Below are 21,672 nucleotides of genomic sequence, written 5' to 3'. Positions count from 1 at the left end.
ATAGCCAATGAACTGGCCTCAACTACCTTCTGTGGCAGAGAATTCCAGAGATTCACCTGTGTGAAAAATGTTTTCCTCATCTCGGTCCTAAAAGATTTCCCCCTTATCCTTAAACTGTGACCCCTTGTTCTGGACTTCCCCAACATCGGGAACACTACTTAAGAATATGCAACTATTTGTCGCATTTAACCTTGCATTTTAGTCGGATTTCTTGAATAGGTGCTATTTGATGTCTCAATTTTTCTTTGAACTGATCTTTTATGGATCAAGAGTGGATCAAATTCGTATCGCAGAAGTATTCCTTTCATAATAAATCCCACGGCATAATTTCTGGTACTGTGGAGAGATTACTGACTGCAGCAAATCTTTCTTTCAACACTATAACAATAGAAGCCAATTTGAAACCAATCTTTGATGCATTGGCATGTGGCATATATATACTTTTACTGGGTAAGGAGACTAAAACTATACATAATATTCCAAGAGCGATCTTCCCAAGGCATAATACACTTTATAGTAAGGCACCCTTACTACAATATTCAAATGCTCTAGTAATAAAGACTAAAACGGCATTTGCCTTCTCGGTCATTTGCTACACTTGCACGATGGCTTTAGTGATTTGTGTCAAGCATACCCTTTGAATATCAACACTACCTAATCTATTACAATTTAACAAATACTCTACTTGTCTTGTTACTTTCGCTGAAATGGAAAACCTCTTTCAACCCGTTTCATCTGCCATGTTTTTTTGCCCACTCACTGAGCTTGTCCATATCTTCTTGAAGCCTTTTAACATCCTCCTCTGTATTTACAATACCTCCAAATTTAGTACCTAGCATGTTTCTAGTTGACGTAGATTATAAAAAAACTGGGACCCAAGCATTGACCCTTGTGCTTCACTTGTCATAATCAGCTATCCTGAGGATGATTGTTTATTCTCCTCTGCTTTCTGTCCAACACCAATATTCAATCCGCATCAGTATATTGCCAACAATTCCATCTGCTCTTATGCTAGCTATCAACAAACACACTATATCCACTGTTTTCTCACATCCTCAAGAAACTGCAACAGATGAAATATTTTTTTTTTTTCCATAAATTTAACATGTCTCCACTTAACCCTATTACTCAAGATGTTCTGTTATCAATTCTTTCATTATAGTGTCCAGCAATTTTCCTGCAACTGCCATTAAGCTAAAAGATTGGTGATTTCCTGTTTTCCCTTTTTCTGCTTTCTTAAATAAGGGTGTCACATTTTGCTACTCTCAAATGCATAGGAGCAATTCCAAAATAACTGAAAAAAGTTTGACAAACAATACAGCAAGATATAGACAAGTTCAAAGGTTTCAAAGGTCTTTTATTGTGTACCAATTAAGGTACAGGGATATGCAAATTACCATACAGCCATACTAAAAAAAGCAACAAAACCCACGACTACATAAAAGTTAACTTTAACATCCACCACAGCGGATTCCCCACATTACTCACTGTGATGGAAGGCAATAAAGTCCAATCTTCTTCCTCCTTATTCTCCCGCGGTCGGGGCACTCGAACCACCCTGCGTCAGTGCGATCGAAGCTCCTGCGGCTTGGAGCTCCCAAAGTCGGTTTCTAACCAGAGATCGCGAGCTCCACGATGGTAAGTCCGCAGGCTCCCGCGGTTGGAGCTCCCGAAGTCGGTCTCCAACAAAGGCGTCCAACTCCTCGATGTTAGTGCGAACAGAAATACGATACGGGAAAAAAAATCACATATCTCCCCCACCCCCCACATAAAACAAGCTAAAGAACACTAAAAACATACAATTAACACATACCATTCGAACAACAAAGAAGGATGGGACAGACAGACTGTTGGCGAGGCAGCCATTGCTGGCGCCACCTGGTGGTTCATTGGAGGTTTGGATGGAGAAATGACAGGTGGAGTTTAATTCAGACAAGTATGACGCAATGCATTTTGGAAAATCAAATGCTATGGAACATAGGAAACATAGAAAATAGGTGCAGGAGGAGGCCATTCGGCCCTTCGAGCCAGCACCGCCATTCATTGTGATCATGACTGATCGTCCCCAATTAATAACCCGTGCCTGCCTTCGCCCCATATTCCTTGATCCCACTAGCCCCTAGAGCTCTATCTAACTCTCTCTTAAATCCATCCATTGATTGGTCTCCACTGCCCTCTGTGGCAGGGAATTCCACAAATTCACAACTCTCTGGGGAGGTGCAACGAGACCTTGTGTACTTGTACAACAGTCATTGAAAGTAAGAATGCAGGTACAGCAGGCACTGAAGAAAGCTAATGATATGTTGGCCTTCATTGCGAGAGGCTTTGAGTTTAGGAGCAAGGAGGTCCTACTGCAGTTGTACAGGGCCTGGTGAGACCGCACCTGGAGTATTGTGTGCAATTTTGGTATCATAATTTGAGGAAGGACATTCTTGTTATTGAGGGAGTGCAGCGTAGGTTCACCAGTTTAACTACTGGGATGGCGGAACTGCCATATTATGAAAGAATGGGTCGACTGGGCATATTCATTTTTCCTGCATCTAGCTTGTCCAGCCCTTTTATAATTTTACATGTTTCTATAAGATCGCCCCTCATCCTTCTAAACTCCAGTGAATACAAGCCTAGTCTTTTCAATCTTCCCTATATGACAGTCCTGCCATGAAAGAATGGGTCGACTGGGCTTGTATTCACTGGAATTTAGAAGGATGAGAGGTTATCTTATAGAAACATATATATATATATATATATAAAGTATTGGACAGGCTAGATGCAGGAAAATTGGACAATGTTGATGCAGTCCAAAATGCAGGGGTCACAGTTTAAGAATAAGGGGTAGGCCATTTAGGACTGAGATGAGGAAAAACTTCTTCACCCAGAGAGTTGTGAATCTGGAATTATCTGCCACAGAAGGCAGTGGAGGCCAAGTCACTGGATGTTTTCAAGAGTTAGATTTAGCTATTAGGGCTAAAGAATCGAGGGATATGGGGAAAAAGCAGGAACGGGGTACTGATTTTAGATGATCAGCCATAATCATATTGAATGGTGGTGGTGGCCTCAAGAGCCAAATAGCATACTCCTGCATCTATGTTTCGATGTTAAAATATTTTGTTTTTGCAACCTACTCAGATATCTTTAAATTATTAAGCCCATTAAGTCCATTATCATGTCTTTCAATGTATTCTTCCAATCAACCACAGCCAACTCTCCTTTAATTCTTTTCTAATTTATTTTATTTTATTTAAATTTGTCCATATTTTCCATTGATCTATGTCACTTTCAAACTCTGTCAGATTCACTAAAATGGTTGCTCTGCTCGAAAAAATTATTGACAATAAGATTATTCTTGAACACTTCTTCATTGTTAAAAAAATGACACACCAATATTACCACTACTATATGGTGGTTTATAAGTAACCCCTACCACTGTTTCCTGCCCTGAGCTGCTTTGAGCCCAATCTAAATTGATTCTAATTCTGCATCATGGTCTATCAAAGCACAATCATTTTTTGCATACCTAGATCTTCTCCTGTATTAATAATATTGTGCCATCCAAACCATTTTCTAATGCTGGACTACTTAGTTCCTAACTTTGGATACACAACAGTTGCCTTTCTGTGTTAACAAATGGAAATTACTTATTTGACCATTGGGACCCTCCTTCAGTCTGAAATATTAATGTTCATATAGCTCCACAAATGCTGCCTGACCTGCTGAGTTCCTCCAGATGTTTTTTACAGTCAGTTGGGATAGCTTTAAATGGGCTGAAGGGCCTACTTCTATTGGCAATTACAACTTGGTTACTTTGATTTGTGTCATTGATTATGTAATTTACGAGTGCTATGTCTTTACTGATGCTACTTTAACAATAATGTTTAGAGCCCCCTTTGGTGCTTGACTGATTTTGTTATTCATTTATTTTACTGTCTTACTCATGAAAAGTTGTGTTTGAAATTGGTTCATGGATGGTTTTCTTCAAATCGATATGTTTTAATTGTGATTGGCAAATGTTAATGCTTATTAAACTTATCAATAACCTTGTACACCCATTCCAGGATTCTCAAAAGAGATGCATTTTATGCAAAATGTTTTGTTAAGACAATCTTTGTGATTCCAAAGTCCTAATGAAATGCAGTATTGATATTTTCATATTTATTCCAGTTTGTTCCTGCTCTTCCTTAAGGCGAAAAGTAGATTTAGTAATCAAATTGCCAATGCCACTATAGCAACCTTATCCGATATAATAAATAGATGACATTTAAATGCACAAAATATTTATCAGAGTGGCTATTATGTATAAAAATATTTAATATACTTGCATGATGTATTAGTGAAAGTTTAATGATAAATCAATTTTTACTGGGCAAAATCTTAGGCCATTTTGTAAAAAAAGAATGTGGATTCCATTCCCCTCCGTAAAATATGTTAATTTAAATAATTTTTTTAATGTTTTTTTCAGCTTTAGTGTGTGCACAGTGCAGCCTTCATTTTGTGCTCGTAAATATTTTCTAAAATTTGCCTTTCACTTCCTGGTGTAAAATTTCAATGTAATTGGTCTTCAGCCAACTTGGAACATAGTTGCTGGATAGGACACTTAAGGACCTGTCCCATTTACGCGATTTTTTCGGCGACAGCCGGAAAATAGGCTGTCGCCACATGGTCGCGGGGTGACGCCTGTATTGCCGTGAGTTGTCTCATCAAGTGTCGTAACTTTTTTCTTGTCGCCGCTGGATTTTGAAATGTTCAAAACCTTTTGACGACGGTGGGCTTGATGTTGCCTGTCTTCTCCTGTCGTAGGTGCTGTCGTAGGTTGTCGCCAGGTGATGTAGGTTTCGCCAGGTGCTGACTTCAGTGAATTCCATTGGCGACTACCTACATCAACCGGCGACAGGAACCAGCGACTGAATTGTCTTCAGTTGTTGCCGACAGGGTCCTAGCTTGTCATATCTTGTTCCAGGTGGACGCAAGTTGACTTTGGTTGTCGTAAGTTGTCGCCTGTGTGGCCAAAGGTTGTCGTAGGTGTGGTCGTTGGTGGACGTCCCAAGTCGAGAGGAATTGTGTCGCCTGTTGACGTAGCTTGTCGTAGCTTGACGTCGGCTAGGTGGTAGCTTGTCGTCGACATTGTCGGAAGGTGGATCCAGAGAAGCCGGTTTTTTAGCGTCCCGCTACGACTGTGACTGTCACCGGCAGTCGCCTAAAAATCGCCTAAGTGGGACAGGCCCTTTATGATCATGATGCAACTGATGTTGGCGAAAGGGAAGTCTGCTCTACAAATACTGCTAGATCTTCAAAGTAATTGAGCAGTACCTAATCGCAGAATTTAGCCCAATTTTTTGTGAACTGTGGAGATCTTGATTTTTTACTTTTCTGTCATTTGTCTTTCTTTCCTTAGTGGAGGGAGTCAGCACAGAACTGTCTTCAAGGCCTTGGAGCGCTCCAGAGAAATTTCCACAGTTTAATCAATGACCAAACCATTCATGTGAGGCCAAGTTTGAATGCTCAGATCAATCTCATGATCAGTTTACTGTTTCTCACCACATTTGTACGCTGTTAGTGTATGACTGAAGTTTGAATGGGAAGCAGGTTGGGATGGTAGGAACAGGGTAGGTATACAATGGGTGAGGTAGATAAGTAGTCAGTAGGTCACATTCAAGTGATGTTTGTACCTTTCACTAAATATGCTTCTTTTTAGATGCATCAGTTTATTTAAGATGGGTGGTTAGTTTCAAGACATCATAAGGCTGGACTTTTTTTTGTTTTTGTCCTATGCAGGAGTTAGAGCCACAGGTTGGAGAACAATTGCTGCAGCTTTGGGAACGCATTCCCGTAGGAGGAAAACTACCACAGACAGATAGCAGACTTGGCATCTTTGGAGAGGTAATTCTGCTGACTAAAAGTTAATTTCTAAATTTCCTGGAATAGATGATGAATTTTATGACGATGCTTGATTTTTCAATCAATAGCATTACGGTTCTAATACGCACTAACAAAGATTACTACACACATTACACAGTTTAGCAATATAATATGTTCCCAACCCATTTAAATGTTGATGCAAATATAATCCTGGAGTCAGTAAAATGTTACATATTGTGATCTAATCATATTATATTCATTAAAAACGTCAGACTTTGCTGGTGAAGTAATAGAAACATTGTGAATGGGGTTATAGTTCTATTGTATTCACATCATACACATTTTCTCCAGCTTTATTTGGAAGACAAGATTTAGCAAAATAATACTGTACCAATGTCTTAAAACATTATAGAATTTTGGAGCACATACACTACAGGTACTATATTACCATGTATTAGTATCTAGATAAAGCAGATTTTGTATTACTTAGGTGGCTGATGGTTGCTGGTAAAATGCAGCATACTTCAATATATTTGTAAATCAAGCACGTTTCCCCCCCCCATCATTCCAAAAGGTACTGTTTTTTTAGTTTTCATCGGTGCAAGAAGTCTAGCTCTGACTCTTTGTTAATCTGCCTAGTTTGATTGATTTGTTGTGATTTATTCATAACATTTTCTGGTATTTATTATCTTACTGGTCAAAGCATTTTTTTCCCAGTTTTAGAAATATTGCAATTGGCTAGATATCCAGAATAAAACTGCTGTTGAACATCAATAGTTTTACAATCAGCACCTTGGTCTTGATGCTAGGACTAATTTTTGATTCTACTGACTTAATTTCAGATTAATTACATTTTCCTTAAGATTTTTAAACCAGAATTATCACTGTGAACATTAGTTTCAGACATGTTATGACACTATTAAACCAATTTATTTCTTTAGTCCTAGATCATTGTTAATTGGCCTAAATATGACACTTATTAATATGGTATTCAAAATAGATTATATTTCAATATTAAGTCTATCCTTCAAATGTTTTGTTGTCTTCAACTGAATATGCACATTTTCAATGTTTCATTGCATTTGTTTAAATAGACAATAGGTGCAGGAGTAGGCCATTCTGGCCCTTCGAGCCAGCACCGCCATTCAATGTGATCATGGCTGATCATCCCCAATCAGTACCCCATTCCTGCCTTCTCCCCATATCCCCTGACTACGCTATTTTTTAACAAATCTATGCAGAGATTGGTGCAGAGATGTTTGCATCATCTTTAGCCCCAGGTAAAGTTCTGGAAGACTGGAGAGTGGCGGATGTTGTACCGTTATGTAAGAAGGGTAGCAAGGACAGGGAACTGCAGGCCAATGTGCCTGACTTCAGTGGTGGGAGAGTTGTTGGAGGTGATATTGAGGGACAGGAACTGCCAGCATTTAGAAAGGCATGGACTGAGTAGGGATAGTCAGCATGACTGTGTGGGAAATCAAATATCTCAAATAGAAACATAGAAAATTGCAGGAGTAGGTCATTAGGCCCTTCGAGCCAGCACCGCCATTCATTGTGATCATGGCTGATCGGCCCCAATCAATAACCCGTGCCTACCTTCTCCCCATATCCCTTGATTTCTCTAGCCCATAGACTTCTTAACTCTCTCTTAAATCCATCCAGCGATTTGGCCTCCACTGCAGTCTGTGCCAGGGAATTCCACAGATTCACAACTCTCTGGGTGAAAATGTTTTTTCTCACCTCAGTCTTAAATGGCCTCCCCTTTATTCTAGACTGTGGCCCCTGGTTCTGGACTCGCCTGACATTGGGAAAATTTTTCTTGCATCTAGCTTGTCCAGTCCTTATATAATTTTATATGTTTCTATAAGATCGCCCCTCATCCTTCTAAACTCCAGTGAATACAAGCCTAGTCTTTTCAATCTTTCCTCAATTGACAGTCCCGCCATGCCAGGGATCAATCTCGTGAACCTACACTGCACTGTCTCAATCACAAGGATGTCTTTCCTCAATTTAGGACCAAAACTGTACACAATACTCCAGATGTGGTATTACCAGAGCCCTTTCCAACTGCAGAAGAACCTCTTTACTCCTATACTGAAATCCTCTTGTTATGAAGGCCAACATTCCATTAGCTTTCTTCACTGCCTGCTGTACCTGCTGAAACCTGCACGCCATCTTTCAGTGACTGGTGTACAAGGACACCCAGATCTCGCTGCACCTCCCCCTTACCTAACCTAACCCCACCTGAAGAAGGGTTTCGGCCCTAAACGTTGCCTATTTCCTTCGCTCCATAGATGCTGCCGCACCCGCTGAGTTTCTCCAGCAATTTTGTCTCCCATTGAGATAATAATCTGCCCCCTTGTTTTTGCCATCAAAGTGGATAACCTCACATTTATCTATATTATACTGCATCTGCCACGCATCTGACCACTCACTCAACCTGTCCAGGTCACCCTGCAACCTCCTAACATCCTCTTCACAGTTCACACTGCCACCCAACTTTATGTCATCCACAAACTTGCTAGCGTTGCTCCTAATTCCCTCTTCCAAATCATTAATATATATGGTAAACAGTTGCCACCCCAATGCCGAGCCTTGCGGCACTCCACTCGCCAATGCTTGCCATTCGGAAAAAGACCGTTCACTCCTACTCTTTGCTTCCTGCCAACCATTTTTCTATCCATGTCAACACCCTACCCCCAATACCATGTCCTCTAATTTTAGTCACCAGTCTCCCATGCGGGACCTTATCAAAGTCTTTCTGAAAGACTAGATACACTACATCCACTGGCTCCCCTTCATTCATTTTACTTGTCACTTCCTCAAAAAATTACTTTCATAGGCTGATGTACCAGAACCCCCAGATCCTGTTGTACTTCCCCTTTTCCCAACTTGACGCCACTTAGATAACCATATAATATAACCATATATGTATTCTCCCGTATTCTCCCGCCGAACACGTATTCTCCCCTAGTCCCATCTACCTGCACTCAGACCATAACCCTCCATTCCTTTCCCGTCCATATAACTATCCAATTTATTTTTAAATGATAAAATCGAACCTGCCTCCACCACCTTCACTGGAAGCTCATTCCACACAGCTACCACTCTCTGAGTAAAGAGGTTCCCCTCATGTTACCCCTAAACTTATGTCCCTTAATTCTCAAGTCATGTCCTCGTGTTTGAATCTTCCCTACTCTCAGTGGGAAAAGCTTATCCACGTCAACTCTGTCTATCCCTCTCATCATTTTAAAGACCTCCAAGTCCCCCCTTAACCTTCTGCGCTCCAAAGAATAAAGACCTAACTTGTTCAACCTTTCTCTGTAACTTAGTTGCTGAAACCCAGGCAACATTCTAGTAAATCTCCTCTGTACTCTCTCTATTTTGTTAACATCCTTCCTATAATTAGGCGACCAAAATTGTTCACCATACTCCAGAATTGGCCTCACCAATGCCTTGTACAATTTTAACATTACATCCCAACTTCTATACTCAATGCTCTGATTTATAAAGGCCAGCACACCAAAAGCTTTCTTTACCACCCTATCTACATGAGATTCCACCTTCAGGGAACTGTGCACAGTTATTCCTAGATCCCTCTGTTCAACTGCATTCCTCAATTCGCTACCATTTAACATGTACGTCCTATTTTGATTTGTCCTGCCAAGATGTAGCACCTCACACTTATCAGCATTAAACTCCATCTGCCATCTTTCAGCCCACTCTTCCAACTGGCCTAAATCTCTCTGTAGACTTTGAAAATCTACTTCATTATCCACAACACCACCCATCTTAGTATCATCTGCATACTTACTAATCCAATTTACCACACCATCATCCAGATCATTGATGTACATGACAAACAACAGTGGACCCAACACAGATCCCTGTGGCACCCCACTAGTCACTGGCCTCCAACCTGACAAACAGCCATCCACTATTACTCTCTGGCATCTCCCATTTTGCTACTCCACCATTAATACCCAACAATTGAACCTTCTTAACCAACCTTCCATGAGGAACCTTGTCAAAGGCCTTACTGAAGTCCATATATACAACATCCACTGCTTTACCCTCATCAATTTCCTGAGTAACCTCTTCAAAAAATTCAAGAAGATTAGTCAAACATGACCATCCAGGCACAAATCCATGTTGACTGTTCCGAATCAGACCCTGTTTATCCAGATGCTTATATATATTATCTCTAAGTATCCTTTCCATTAATTTGCCCACCACTGACGTCAAACTAACAGGTCTATAATTGCTAGGTTTACTCTTAGAACCCTTTTTAAACAATGGAACAACATGCGCAGTACGCCAATCCTCCGGCACTATTCCCGTTTCTAATGACATTTGAAATATTTCTGTCATAGCCCCTGCTATTTCTACACTAACTTCCCTCAATGTCCTAGGGAATATCCTGTCCGTACCTGGAGACATATCCACTTGTATATTTTTCAAAAGTGTCAGTACTTCCTCTTCTTTGAATCTCATAGTTTCCATAGCTACTCTACTTGTTTCCCTTACCTCACATAATTCAATATCCTTTTCCTTGGTGAATACCGAAGAAAAGAAATTGTTCAATATCTCCCCCATCTCTTTTGGTTCTGCAGATAGCTGTCCACTCTGACTCTCTAATGGACCAATTTTATCCCTTGTTATCCTTTTGCTATTAATATAGCTGTAGAAACCCTTTGGATTTACTTTCACCTTACTTGCCAAAGCAACTTCATATCTTCTTTTAGCTTTTCTAATTTCTTTCTTAAGATTATTTTTACATTCTTTATAATCCTCAAGCACCTCATTTTCTCCATGCTGCCTATAATTATTGTAGATCTCTCTTTTTCCGAACCGTGTCTAATTTCCCTTGAAAACCATGGCTCTTTCCAATTTTTACTATTTCCTTTCAACCGAACAGGGACATAAAGATTCTGTACTCTTAAAATTTCAACTTTAAATGTCCTTCATTTCTCTTCCACATCTTTCCCATAACACAAAATGTCCCAATTCATCACTTTTAAATCCTTTCGCATCTCCTCAAAGTTAGCCTTTCTCCAATCAAAAATCTCAACCCTAGGTCCAGTTCTGACCCTCTCCATAATTATATTGAAACTAATGGTATTGTGATCACTGGACCCCGAACTGTTCCCCAACGCATACCTCTGCCACCTGATCTGTCTCATTTCCTAACAGGAGGTCCAGCACCGCCCCTTCTCTAGTAGGTACCTCTATGTATTGCTGCAAAAAACTATCCTGCACACATTTTACAAACTCCTAAACCATCCAGCCCATTTACAGAATGTGTTTCCCAGTCTATCTGCCTTCCTGTTTTTGCTACCAAAGTGGATAACCTCACATTTACCCTGCATTCTCATAGCATCCTCCTCACAGTTCACACTGCCACCCAGCTTTGTGCCATCTGCAAATTTGCTAATGTTACTTTGAATCCCTTCATCCAAATCATTGATGTATATTGTAAATAGCTGTGGTCCCAGCATCGAGCCTTGCGGCACCCCACTAGTCACTGCCTGCCATTCTGAAAGGGACCCGTTAATCCCTACTCTTTGTTTCCTGTCTGCCGACCAAATTTCTATCCATGTCAGCACTCTACCCCCAATACCATGTGCCCTAATTTTGCCCAAAATCTCCTATGTGGGACCTTATCAAATGCTTTCTGAAAGTCCAGGTACACTACATCCAATGGCTCTCCCTTGTCTATTTTCCTAGTTACATCTTCAAAAAATTCCAGAAGATTAGTCGAGAATGATTTCCCCTTCATAAATGACTCGGACTGATCCTGTTACTGCTATCCAAATATTCGGTTCTCATCTTTTATAAGTGACTCCAGCATCTTCCCCACCACCGATGCTCGGCTAACTGGTCTATAATTCCCTGTTTTCTCTCTGCCGCCTTTCTTAAAAAGTGGGATAACATTAGCTACCCTCCAATCTACAGGAACTGATCCTGAATCTATAGAACATTGGAAAATTCTCACCAATGCATTCATGATTTCTAGAGCCACTTCCTTAAGTACCCTGGAATGCAGACCATCAGGCCCTGGGGATTTATCAGCCTTCAGTCCCATCAGTCTATCCAACACCATTTCCTGCCTAATGTGGATTTCCTTCAGTTCCTCCGTCACCCCAGATCCTCTGGCCACTACTATATCAGGAAGATTGTGTCCTCCTTAGTGAAGACAAAGTACCTGTTCAACTCATCTGCCATTTCCTTGTCCCCCATAATAAATTCACCGTTTTCGGTCTTCAAGGGTCCAACTTTGGTCTTAACTAATTTTTTCCTCTTCACATACCTAAAGAAGCTTTTACTATCCTGCTTTATATTGTTGGCTAGCTTACCTTCGTACCGTTGCATAAGAATGTAATTGGATTATCCTTGGCAATGTGAATTGGCAACAGGAGGTGCAACTCCAGAGCAAACAAAATCATGGGAGACCCCTTCCACCCCTGCAACGGACTGTTCCAGCTGCTACGGTCAGGCAAACGCCTCCGTTGCCATGCGGTGAGAACAGAGAGGTTGAGAAGGAGTTTCTTCCCAGAGGCAATTCGGACTGTAAACGCCTATCTCACCAGGGACTAACTCTACAGAACGTTTTCCCTTCCGCTATTTATTATGTAAAAGAATATGTGTGTTATGATTGTGTTTATAATTTGTTTGGTTGTTTTGTTGTTTGTCTTTTGCACAAAAGTCCGCGAGCATTGCCACTTTCATTTCACTGCACATCTCGTATGTGTATGTGACAAATAAACTTGACTTGACTTGACTTGACTTGAATAGAAATTACTAATGTCCTTTTCTCATATTTCAGTGCTAGAGATTCTTCGATTCTCTGCAGTTCATTTTACAGCAACTCTGGAAACTGCATTTTCTGACACATTTGACTTTTCATCACTGAAGATGTACTGGAAACAAACTCCTATTCCTCCGAATAAAATTTTGAAAACATGGTGAAGTTCTGTGAGAACAGGTTATGTTTTAAAAACAGACAAAGGATTGGTGAGGCATGAGAGAGAGATGGAAAGAAAATGTTGGGTTTAATATTTGTCTGATCTGTAAAAATTAAGAAAAGCAGTTACATCTTGTTCCACTGTGTTATGTGGCTTTCTAAACTGTGAAGAAATTATTTCCACAGGATTATATGTGAAATACTCTTAGACTGCTTTAAGCAAATATTCATTGGGATCCTTTCCTTACCTAAGTATTTGTGTTGCTGGCTCAAATTGGTTGTAATGTTTCCTTTCGAAAGTAACTCAGTGGAGCTAATGGCTGAGATTTGGTTTCATCTTAGTTAAGTTTTTGGCTTCATGTTTAAGTTTCAGTTCAATCTATCTGGAAAATATACCTATGTAAGCTATATTTAAATTAAACCTTTTGTCGAATTTAAATAGTCTTTTATGTTGCATTTTACCACATTGCAACACAATCACCACCTACCTAGTCACACATTAACTTTATTACAACTGAATTTATCAAATATAATTGGTACCAGAGAGAATATATTTATAAAAAAATATTGCTTCATCTGGTGAAACATGATGCACAGGGATTGAAACAGTGGAGGATTCTTCCTGTTCGGAAATATTGAAAGTTATATTACCAACAATATAATTTCAAAATATTGTGCCAGGATTAAAGGTTAGCGTTTCTGCATTACCATAAGCCAAGGGTCCAGTTAAAAATTGGATGTAAAGTTTTAGTTACTAAGATATATAAGAAGATTGTTAGTTAAGATGGTAGCCAAATTGAAAACCATTAAATAGAACTTTACGCTTTGAAATCTGTTTGTGCAGAAAGTAGCTTGCTCTTCAGTGTATTGATTGTCTTAAAAGCTTTGGTAAACTTGCAAGAAAGTGTCAAAATTGTAATGTTAATCTATTATGTTGTCTGATGTTTATCGTTGACCATAATGTAATTTAGTTTGAGTTGTTGGCTTAATTTTAAACCATGTTCACAAATACGTCTGGTAGATGTGAACTATTCAGCACTTTGAGGCTTGAAATCAAAATTTAAATACAAACCAGTGATCTATTTATTAAGATGCGTACAATGCAGTCTACATTTTTGGTGGGAAATGAATGGTATGATTTTTCATATGACATTAATGAGCATTTTGTGACAAGTGGATGCGTCAATTTCTTTGAAATATTCCTCATAATAGACTAATTTTATGATCTTGTGTCATTCCATTATAATCACCAGAAGTGACCGACTTAAAATTGCCCTTTTGCAGGCCGAAGTCTATGTGTCCTTGACTGAACAGCTAACCCTTCAGGAAAAAAAGTAAACTTTGTTGTAGTATTTTATTATTCAGCATTTGTATAAACATAATTCAGGATTAAAATGAACATTTGACTCTTCGTGCTAAAACTTTTACGTAATGCAGAAAGCATGAACTGATTTGTCGAAATATTTCATCATATGTTTGTAAAATGTAATTTAGCATCAGGAAATGTAACAGTAGATTCTTCATTAGCTGCTGTTGAATGGAAGTGCATCCATTCACATGGGGGAAAAAGGTAACATTTTAACATGGATCTATTCTCAGGTCTCAGATACCTCAAATGGTTAAATCTTCAGCTTATGCAGAAACCATAGAAGCATAAGAAGACATTGTATAATATTGAAACAGATGAATATATTGAATGACAAAAAGAACAACTGTCATCTCTTTTTGTGAGGTAATGAGAGCGATGCTGAGATCAAGCAGTTTTAATCTAATTAAAAAAACAGATAAAACTTCACAACTAAACTATGAGTGGTGTGGGGAAATGGAACTGTTTATTGTAGCATGAAGCACACTTAAACTTAGTCAGACTCTCTTGATGTAACAGTTACATTTAATGAACATACTGTTGTTGCATTATCCAGCAAAATGCTCTTCCATTTAGTCAGCTGTCAGCCTTGTCTGTATGACAAAATAGCTTGTGATAAGTACAGAAAAAAATCTTGCAATCGTCAAATGATGATATATAAACAAAATTAAAGCAACGTTCCGTTCCCACTTGTCATTGAATGTGCTAATTGAAACATTGTAGACAATTTATGCTCAAAAACTTAGTTGTGTAGTATGCATTATAACTCTTGTGATGGCAGATGTGGAAAATAAGTAGAGGCCTTGTTCGAACAGAAAATTGTACATATTGCTGCAGTGTGCAGTTATTTCTGAAATTTGACAATGGATTTTTTAAATGAAGGAATATAATTCAAATAAACTAATTTGTTTCTATGTTATTGTGTAATGTCTGGTCTCATTGGTGAATGGAGTTTACATTGGAGTACAAACAGCTTTCTTTGAACAATCACTTCCAAATGGAGGATTCCTTTTGGAAAGATTTCCTTTGAAACATTTGTATGTTCATTTGTTTATTTACAACTAAATCCCATCCACCTATTTGCACGTACAGTGCTGTCCATAATGTTTGGGACAAAGACCCATCATTTATTTATTAGCCTCTGTACTCCACAATTTGAGATTTGTAATAGAAAAAATTACATGTGGTTAAAGTGCACATTGTCAGATTTTATTAAAGGCCATTTTTATGCATTTTGGTTTCACCATGTAGAAATTACAGCAGTGTTTATACATAGTCCCTCCATTTCAGGGCACCATAATGTTTGGGACACATGGCTTTACAGGTGTTTGTAATTGCTTATGTGTGTTTAATTGCCTCCTTAATGCAGGTATCAGAGAGCTCTCAGCACCTAGTCTTTCCTCCTGTCTTTCCATCACATTTGGAAACTTTTATTGCTGTTTATCAACATGAGAACAAAGTTGTGCCAATGAAAATCAAAGAAGCCATTATGAGTCTGAGAAACAAGAATAAAACTGAGACATGTCAAACCTTAGGCTTACCAAAATCAACTGTTTGGAACATCATTAAGAAGCACTGGTGAACTTACTAATCACAAAGGGACTGGCAGGCCAAGGAAGGCCTCCACAGCTGATGACAGAGGAATTCTCTCTATAATAAAGAAAAATCCCCAAATACCTGTCCGAAACACTCTTTGGGAGTCAGGTGTGGATTTGTCAATGACCACTGTTCGCAGAAGACTTCATGAACAGAAATACAGAGGCTACACTGCAAGATGCAAACCACTGGTTAGCCACAAAAATAGGATGGCCAGGTTACAGTTTGCCAAGAAGTACTTAAAAGAGCAACCACAGTTCTGGAAAAATGTCTTGTGGATAGATGAGACGCAGATTGACATATCAGAGTGATGGCAAGAGCAAAGTATGGAGGAGAGAAGGAACTGCCCAAGATCCAAAGCATACCACCTCATCTGTGAAACACAGTGGAGGGGGTGTTATGGCCTGGGCATGTATGGCTGCTGAAGGTACTGGCTCATTTATCTTCATTGATGATATAACTGCTGATGGTAGTAATATAATGAATTCTGAAGTGTATATACACATCCTATCTGCTCAAGTTCAAACAAATGCCTCAAAACACATTGGCCGGCGGGTCATTCCACATCAAGCCAATGATCCTAAACATACTGCCAAAGCAACAAAGGTAAAATATGGTCAATTCTTGAGTGGCCAAGTCAATCATCTGATCTGAACCCAATTGAGCATGCCTTTTATATGCTGAAGAGAAAACTGAACAGAATTAGCTCCCAAAACAAGCATAGGCTAAAGATGGCTGCAATACAGACCTGAGAGCATCACCAGAGAAGACACCCAGCAATTGGTGATGTCCATGAATCGCAGACTTCAAGCAATCATTGCATGCAAAGTATATGCAACAAAATACTAAACATGACTACTTTCATTTACATGACATTGCTGTGTCCCAAGCATTATGGTGCCCTGAAATGGGGGAGGGGGACTGTGTATAAACACTGCTGTAATTTCTACACAGTGAAACGAAAATGTATAAAAATGGCCTTTATTAAAATCTAACAATGTGCACTTTAACCACATGTGATTTTTTCATTTACAAATCTAAACTTGTTGAGTACAGAGGCAAATAAATAAATGATGGGTCTTTGTCCCAAACATTATGGAGGGCACTGTATATAAACTTTATTAATTGGTTATATAAATAATATTGTGTTTACATGTACCCCTTTACTATGAAATATTACTTCCCTCCAATTTTGTCAGTACATATTTATAACAGAAACTACCTATATTATCTGATAAGCTGTAAATATAGCTATCCGAGTGTGTGATTCAGTGTTTTCTCAGCTCTTCCGTCAGGCAAAGGAAAATATCTCCAGGAGGAACAACACTGAGAAAGCTTCAGCATTAATGTAATATCATTTAGCAACCTCTGCTGTTCATGGGTTAACCATAGGAGTCCAGCGATTAGTACCAAAGGAATCCACAACTCAAACCATCTGTACGTTCTCTGGAGTTTAGATGAATTATATTGAAGTATGTAAAATGCTGTTGGTGCTTGCAGAGTAGATTCTTGACATATCTTTCCTCTGGTGAGGAAATCTAGAAATGGGGAACATTCTCAAACAAGGGTGTCCATTTTAGACTAAGATGAAGGAATGTCTTCTGATCTATAGATCAGATTGTTTAGTAGGACTGGATGTTACAATCCCTAAGGTTTTTCACTACAATTGACATTTGATATATTTGGGGATGACCACTAGGTGATTTTGCTACCAATCAGACACATCTTCAGTTGTGTACCTCAACGTCACAGGGTGTTTCGGCCTTTTATCACAAGACACCCTCAGTCGAGGCAGGCCCACCGCAGGGTGATCAGACCTGGGTGTGTGTCTTATTGTTAGCCTCTAGATGGTCACGTGGCAGCCCAGACAGCATATTTTCTCTTCAGCCACAGCCAGTGACTGCTCCTTTCGGCGGCATTGGCAAGTTTTTTTATTGCCCTCCTTTGTGCCTGTGCTCTGACTCCTACTTCCCTCAGGAGCCTTACAGTGGAACTGGCTACAAAGCCCCTGCACCCCACCTCCACTGGACACATCCTTACACTCCAACCTCTCTCCTCTGCCTCTGCTGCAAGGTTTGAATATTGAAGCCTTTTTCTTTCATAAGCCTCGTCCACAGCCTCCTCCCAGGGGACCGTCAGCTCAATGATGAAAACACGCCGACAGGAGTTAGACCAGAGAACGAGGTCTGGTCGCAGGTTGGTAACTGCGATTTCAACTGGGAACGAAAGCCTCTGGCCTAGGTCAACACGCATTTCCCAGTCCCTGGCTGCGTTCAGTGGGTATGAGTTGAGAGGCGAGGGGTTAGTCCTCTGTTTCTCTCCTTCCCGGATGAAGGATGATATTTGCGGCAGTTTCGTTTGAGCCTCACTGAGGTTCAAATGACATGGAATAAATATTGAATTGAATGTTATCTGGGCATTGATAGGCATGGCGTTGGTGGTAACTCTTGCACTCGAGTTCAGCTGCCAAACACCTCAGTACCTGGTTGTGTCGCCAGGTGTATCTGCCTTGTGTTAGGCTGGTCTTGCAACCGACCAGGATGTGCTTGAGGTTTGCTGGAACTGCACATAGGGGGCAGGCTGGATCCTCTCCCAGCCAAAGATTTAGGTTTGTGGGAGAGGGAAGGACGTCATATGTGGCTCTGATAATGAAGCTCAACTTATTTGACTCCATAGTCCACAGCTCACTCCGTGTGACCTTCCTCCTCTCAACGCCATCCCACCTCATCCAGCGGCCTTGTTTGCTTGGGATATGGCTTTGGCACACCTGGCTGCTACTTCCTGGTGGCGCACCTCCTCCACCACCGGGTGCCGACATTCAGCTGGAGTAGCCTTTTGTCAGGTAGGTTTCATTGCTCCCAGGCCAAAGCCCCCTCGGCCTTGTTGGACATGGCCCACTATGTCCCGGTGTCGGAGGGCGGATTTTGCGTCCAGTACCATTGCTGCTGGAGTCCATTTCTTCCCTGTTGCTAGGGTTGGAGCGACACCTCTTACTACTGTGTCCCGGGATTCTGTTAGTGTCATGTCCAGCCTCACTTTTTTCACATTTGTATTCCTCCACCAGGCTTGAGATTGGCAGTGAGAGGGCTCCATTCCCAATGAGCTCTATGCTGCTGAGGCATCTCGGTAGCCCAAGCCACTTCCTCACTTGTTTTTTTGGTTGGCTCTGGAGTTGAAGGGTGTACATGAGGGGGGGGGGGGGGGGGGGGGGGGGCTCAGGGGGGACGGGGGTGTCAGCTCTGGGGAGTGGTCGAGACCCTTCTGCAGACAATCACAAGTACTCTCACCGACGAGAGTTCAGTTCAGTCTGAAGAAGGGTCTTCTCTCCAGAGTCACTGCCTGTCCCGATGAGTTACTCCAGCTTTATGTCTAACTTCAATTTCAAGAGTTAAATAAAAAATACAGAGTGCTGGAGGAACTCACCGTCTAGGCTGCATCTGTGGAGGGAATAGATTAGGAGTTGTTTCGGTCCAGGGTTCTTCTTCAATAGGAAGTAACTGCAGATCAAAGATACAAGAGCGGATACTAGTATCTTTCCTGCAGACCAGGCATAATTTTCTTCCGATTTAAATCTTAATTCCGATTTTATTGTTTTCCTATTTTCAATTTTTTGTGCCCGTTTATTTGGCGGCCAATCAACCAATGTCTCTAAGGGGGTTGCGACCAGCATCCCTTAAAATTCCCGTCCAATCAATAAATCGGTCTCCTCCGGTCCAAACAGCCGCCGTCTCCAAGGGCATTGTGTCCAATCACATAATTCCGCTGGTCACTCAGCGGTCAATCAGACAGTCTCCAAGGGGCCTTTTGATCAATCACCGACCTGCTTCCCTCATCGAAGCAGACGATGGCTGCAGCCAACACAGAGAGAGAGAGAGAGAGATGCAAGAAAACAGCTATGACATATAATACACAATAAACTATATTATAAATACACAATAAACAAGTTATGCATTCTTGTACTCTTACATGCGTATGACTGCACTTAAAAAAATCCCACCCTTTTTTCCCAACCTCAGCCTCACGGACCTGAGAATACCCCTAGTTCCTAGTTCCTAAAACCCATTTCCATCACTGCTGTGGACCTCTGATACATTGATGCAGACTTCAACAATGGAGCTGAATTCTAGAAATGAGGTGATAACTTGCTCTTGGCATCAAGGAGACCAAGTAAATGTGAAGTTAATAGAAATTGAAAATAAAACTCTCCACTGGTTAGATTCAGATCTTGCACAAAGGAAAATGGTTATAATTGACGGAGGCCCAACATTGCAGGATATCATTTTCAGAATTCTTCCCATATGTGCAACGATATTCAGGAGCGGATCGAAGAGAGGATCATGGCTGAAATTTGACCAGAAGTGCAGATTTATTGTCCAATTTATTTTACTTTCTCAGGAAATGAATCAGTTTATGTCTATATGCAGCTAAACTTGGACAACATCCAGGATTGAATGGAAAGTTGATAAATTATCTTCAAGTTACACCAGTGTCAGCAATGACCATTTTAAACAATGGAAGTGAAGGAAGTAATTGCTTTTCATAATTATTGTAATGGAACTGTTTGATTTATTCGAACTGAGCAAAAACTCACATTTCTATACTGTAATATGCTTTGTGGGGGTCTAATTTTATGTTAGTACACTCACCCATTGCGGATGTTAATACCAATAGGATTACAACACAAGGTTATTTTAGCGCTTCAGTGCCCTCACAACATATCACATTTCCCTTGCTTTGTATCCTGACACACATGTAATATATTTATTAAATAGTCTAAGTACAAGTCAAAACTGTAAAACTAATACTTCAATCATTCAGTTACCTTGACTTGACCCCATTATTAACCTTGAGTTTTAGTTCAACATGTATTTGTACAATAATCAAACTTGTTTCTGTACAAGAATCTGGGCTCCAACATCAAAGATGATCGCTGATTTAAATAGTTCCCCATCTACATGTTTGGCTGACACCATATGTACCAGTTTGGACTGCAGTAGCTCTTTGAACTTTAATGTAATTTCTGAGTGTAATCCATTCATTTAGTTTAGTTTAGTTTAGGGATACAGCGCGGATACATCATTCAACAGCAGTTGTACCTGGTCTGCTTATGTACAGATAATTCATTTCTCCAGCACATGTTTACAAAATGATCAATCTTTTTTCATGTTATATACGCAGTACGAAATTCACTCCAATGGAACATTGGTCTCCTCCCATAATTACAACATTCTGGCCTTAGCATTTATTTCACATGTGCTTGATACTTTGCTGTCATTCCAGAAATTTCCTTGTGTTTGCTGTATATATTTAGTTTAATTTAGATACAGCACGGAAATAGGCCATTCGGCCCACTGAGTCCGTGCCGACCAACGATACCCGCACGCTAATACTATCTCTCACACAGACACACACACACACACACTCACACACATGGAACAATTTACAATTATATCAAGCCAATTAGTTTACAAACCTGTACGTCATTGTACATACATTCTGCCCAGTTGATTGACTTCAAATACCTACGGCACACTGGCCACACTCTCATTTCACTATTCCATCAGGAAGAAGATACAGAAGAAGTCTGAAATTCGCGACCACCAGGTTCAGGAAGAGTTCTTCCGAGCAACCACCAGAGTCTTGAATATGACACAACACTAACCTTAACTACGAACTTCCATGGACTGTGCTTGGTCGCACTGAGGATTTGGGATTTTGTTGCACCAGTATTTTGGTCATTAATTTATTGAATTTTTGCTTGTCTGGAGACACAAAGAACTGCAGATGCTGTTTTACAAAAAAAGACACAGTCTGGAGTACATGGACAGGTGACCTTTCAGGTCTGGGCCCTTCAGAATTATGTTGGATTACTGTAAATGAGTGCTTGATCCTC

General features: G+C 40.2%; 1 protein-coding gene across 8 annotated transcripts in view; it reads left to right on the top strand.

The window, feature by feature from the left end:
- The window catches only part of ythdc2 (YTH domain containing 2), a 90,488-nt gene extending 75,389 nt beyond the window's left edge, over positions 1-15,099 (top strand). For 6 of the 8 annotated variants that reach the window (XM_055633191.1, XM_055633190.1, XM_055633186.1 and 3 more), the window contains 3 exons: positions 5,390-5,476; positions 5,770-5,874; positions 12,680-15,099. In XM_055633191.1, coding sequence (XP_055489166.1) covers positions 5,390-5,476; positions 5,770-5,874; positions 12,680-12,685 — 198 coding nt within the window. In that variant the 3' untranslated portion in view covers positions 12,686-15,099. The remainder of the gene's footprint in view (positions 1-5,389; positions 5,477-5,769; positions 5,875-12,679) is intronic. The other 2 variants (XM_055633192.1, XM_055633194.1) reach the window with 1 other exon arrangement.
- The last annotated feature ends 6,573 nt before the right edge of the window (positions 15,100-21,672 follow it).

The sequence above is a fragment of the Leucoraja erinacea genome, chromosome 3, assembly GCF_028641065.1.
Source record: "Leucoraja erinacea ecotype New England chromosome 3, Leri_hhj_1, whole genome shotgun sequence".
Taxonomy (NCBI): domain Eukaryota; kingdom Metazoa; phylum Chordata; class Chondrichthyes; order Rajiformes; family Rajidae; genus Leucoraja; species Leucoraja erinaceus.
The sequence above is the reverse complement of the archived record's forward strand: the minus strand, read 5'-3'. Positions and strand labels throughout refer to the sequence as shown.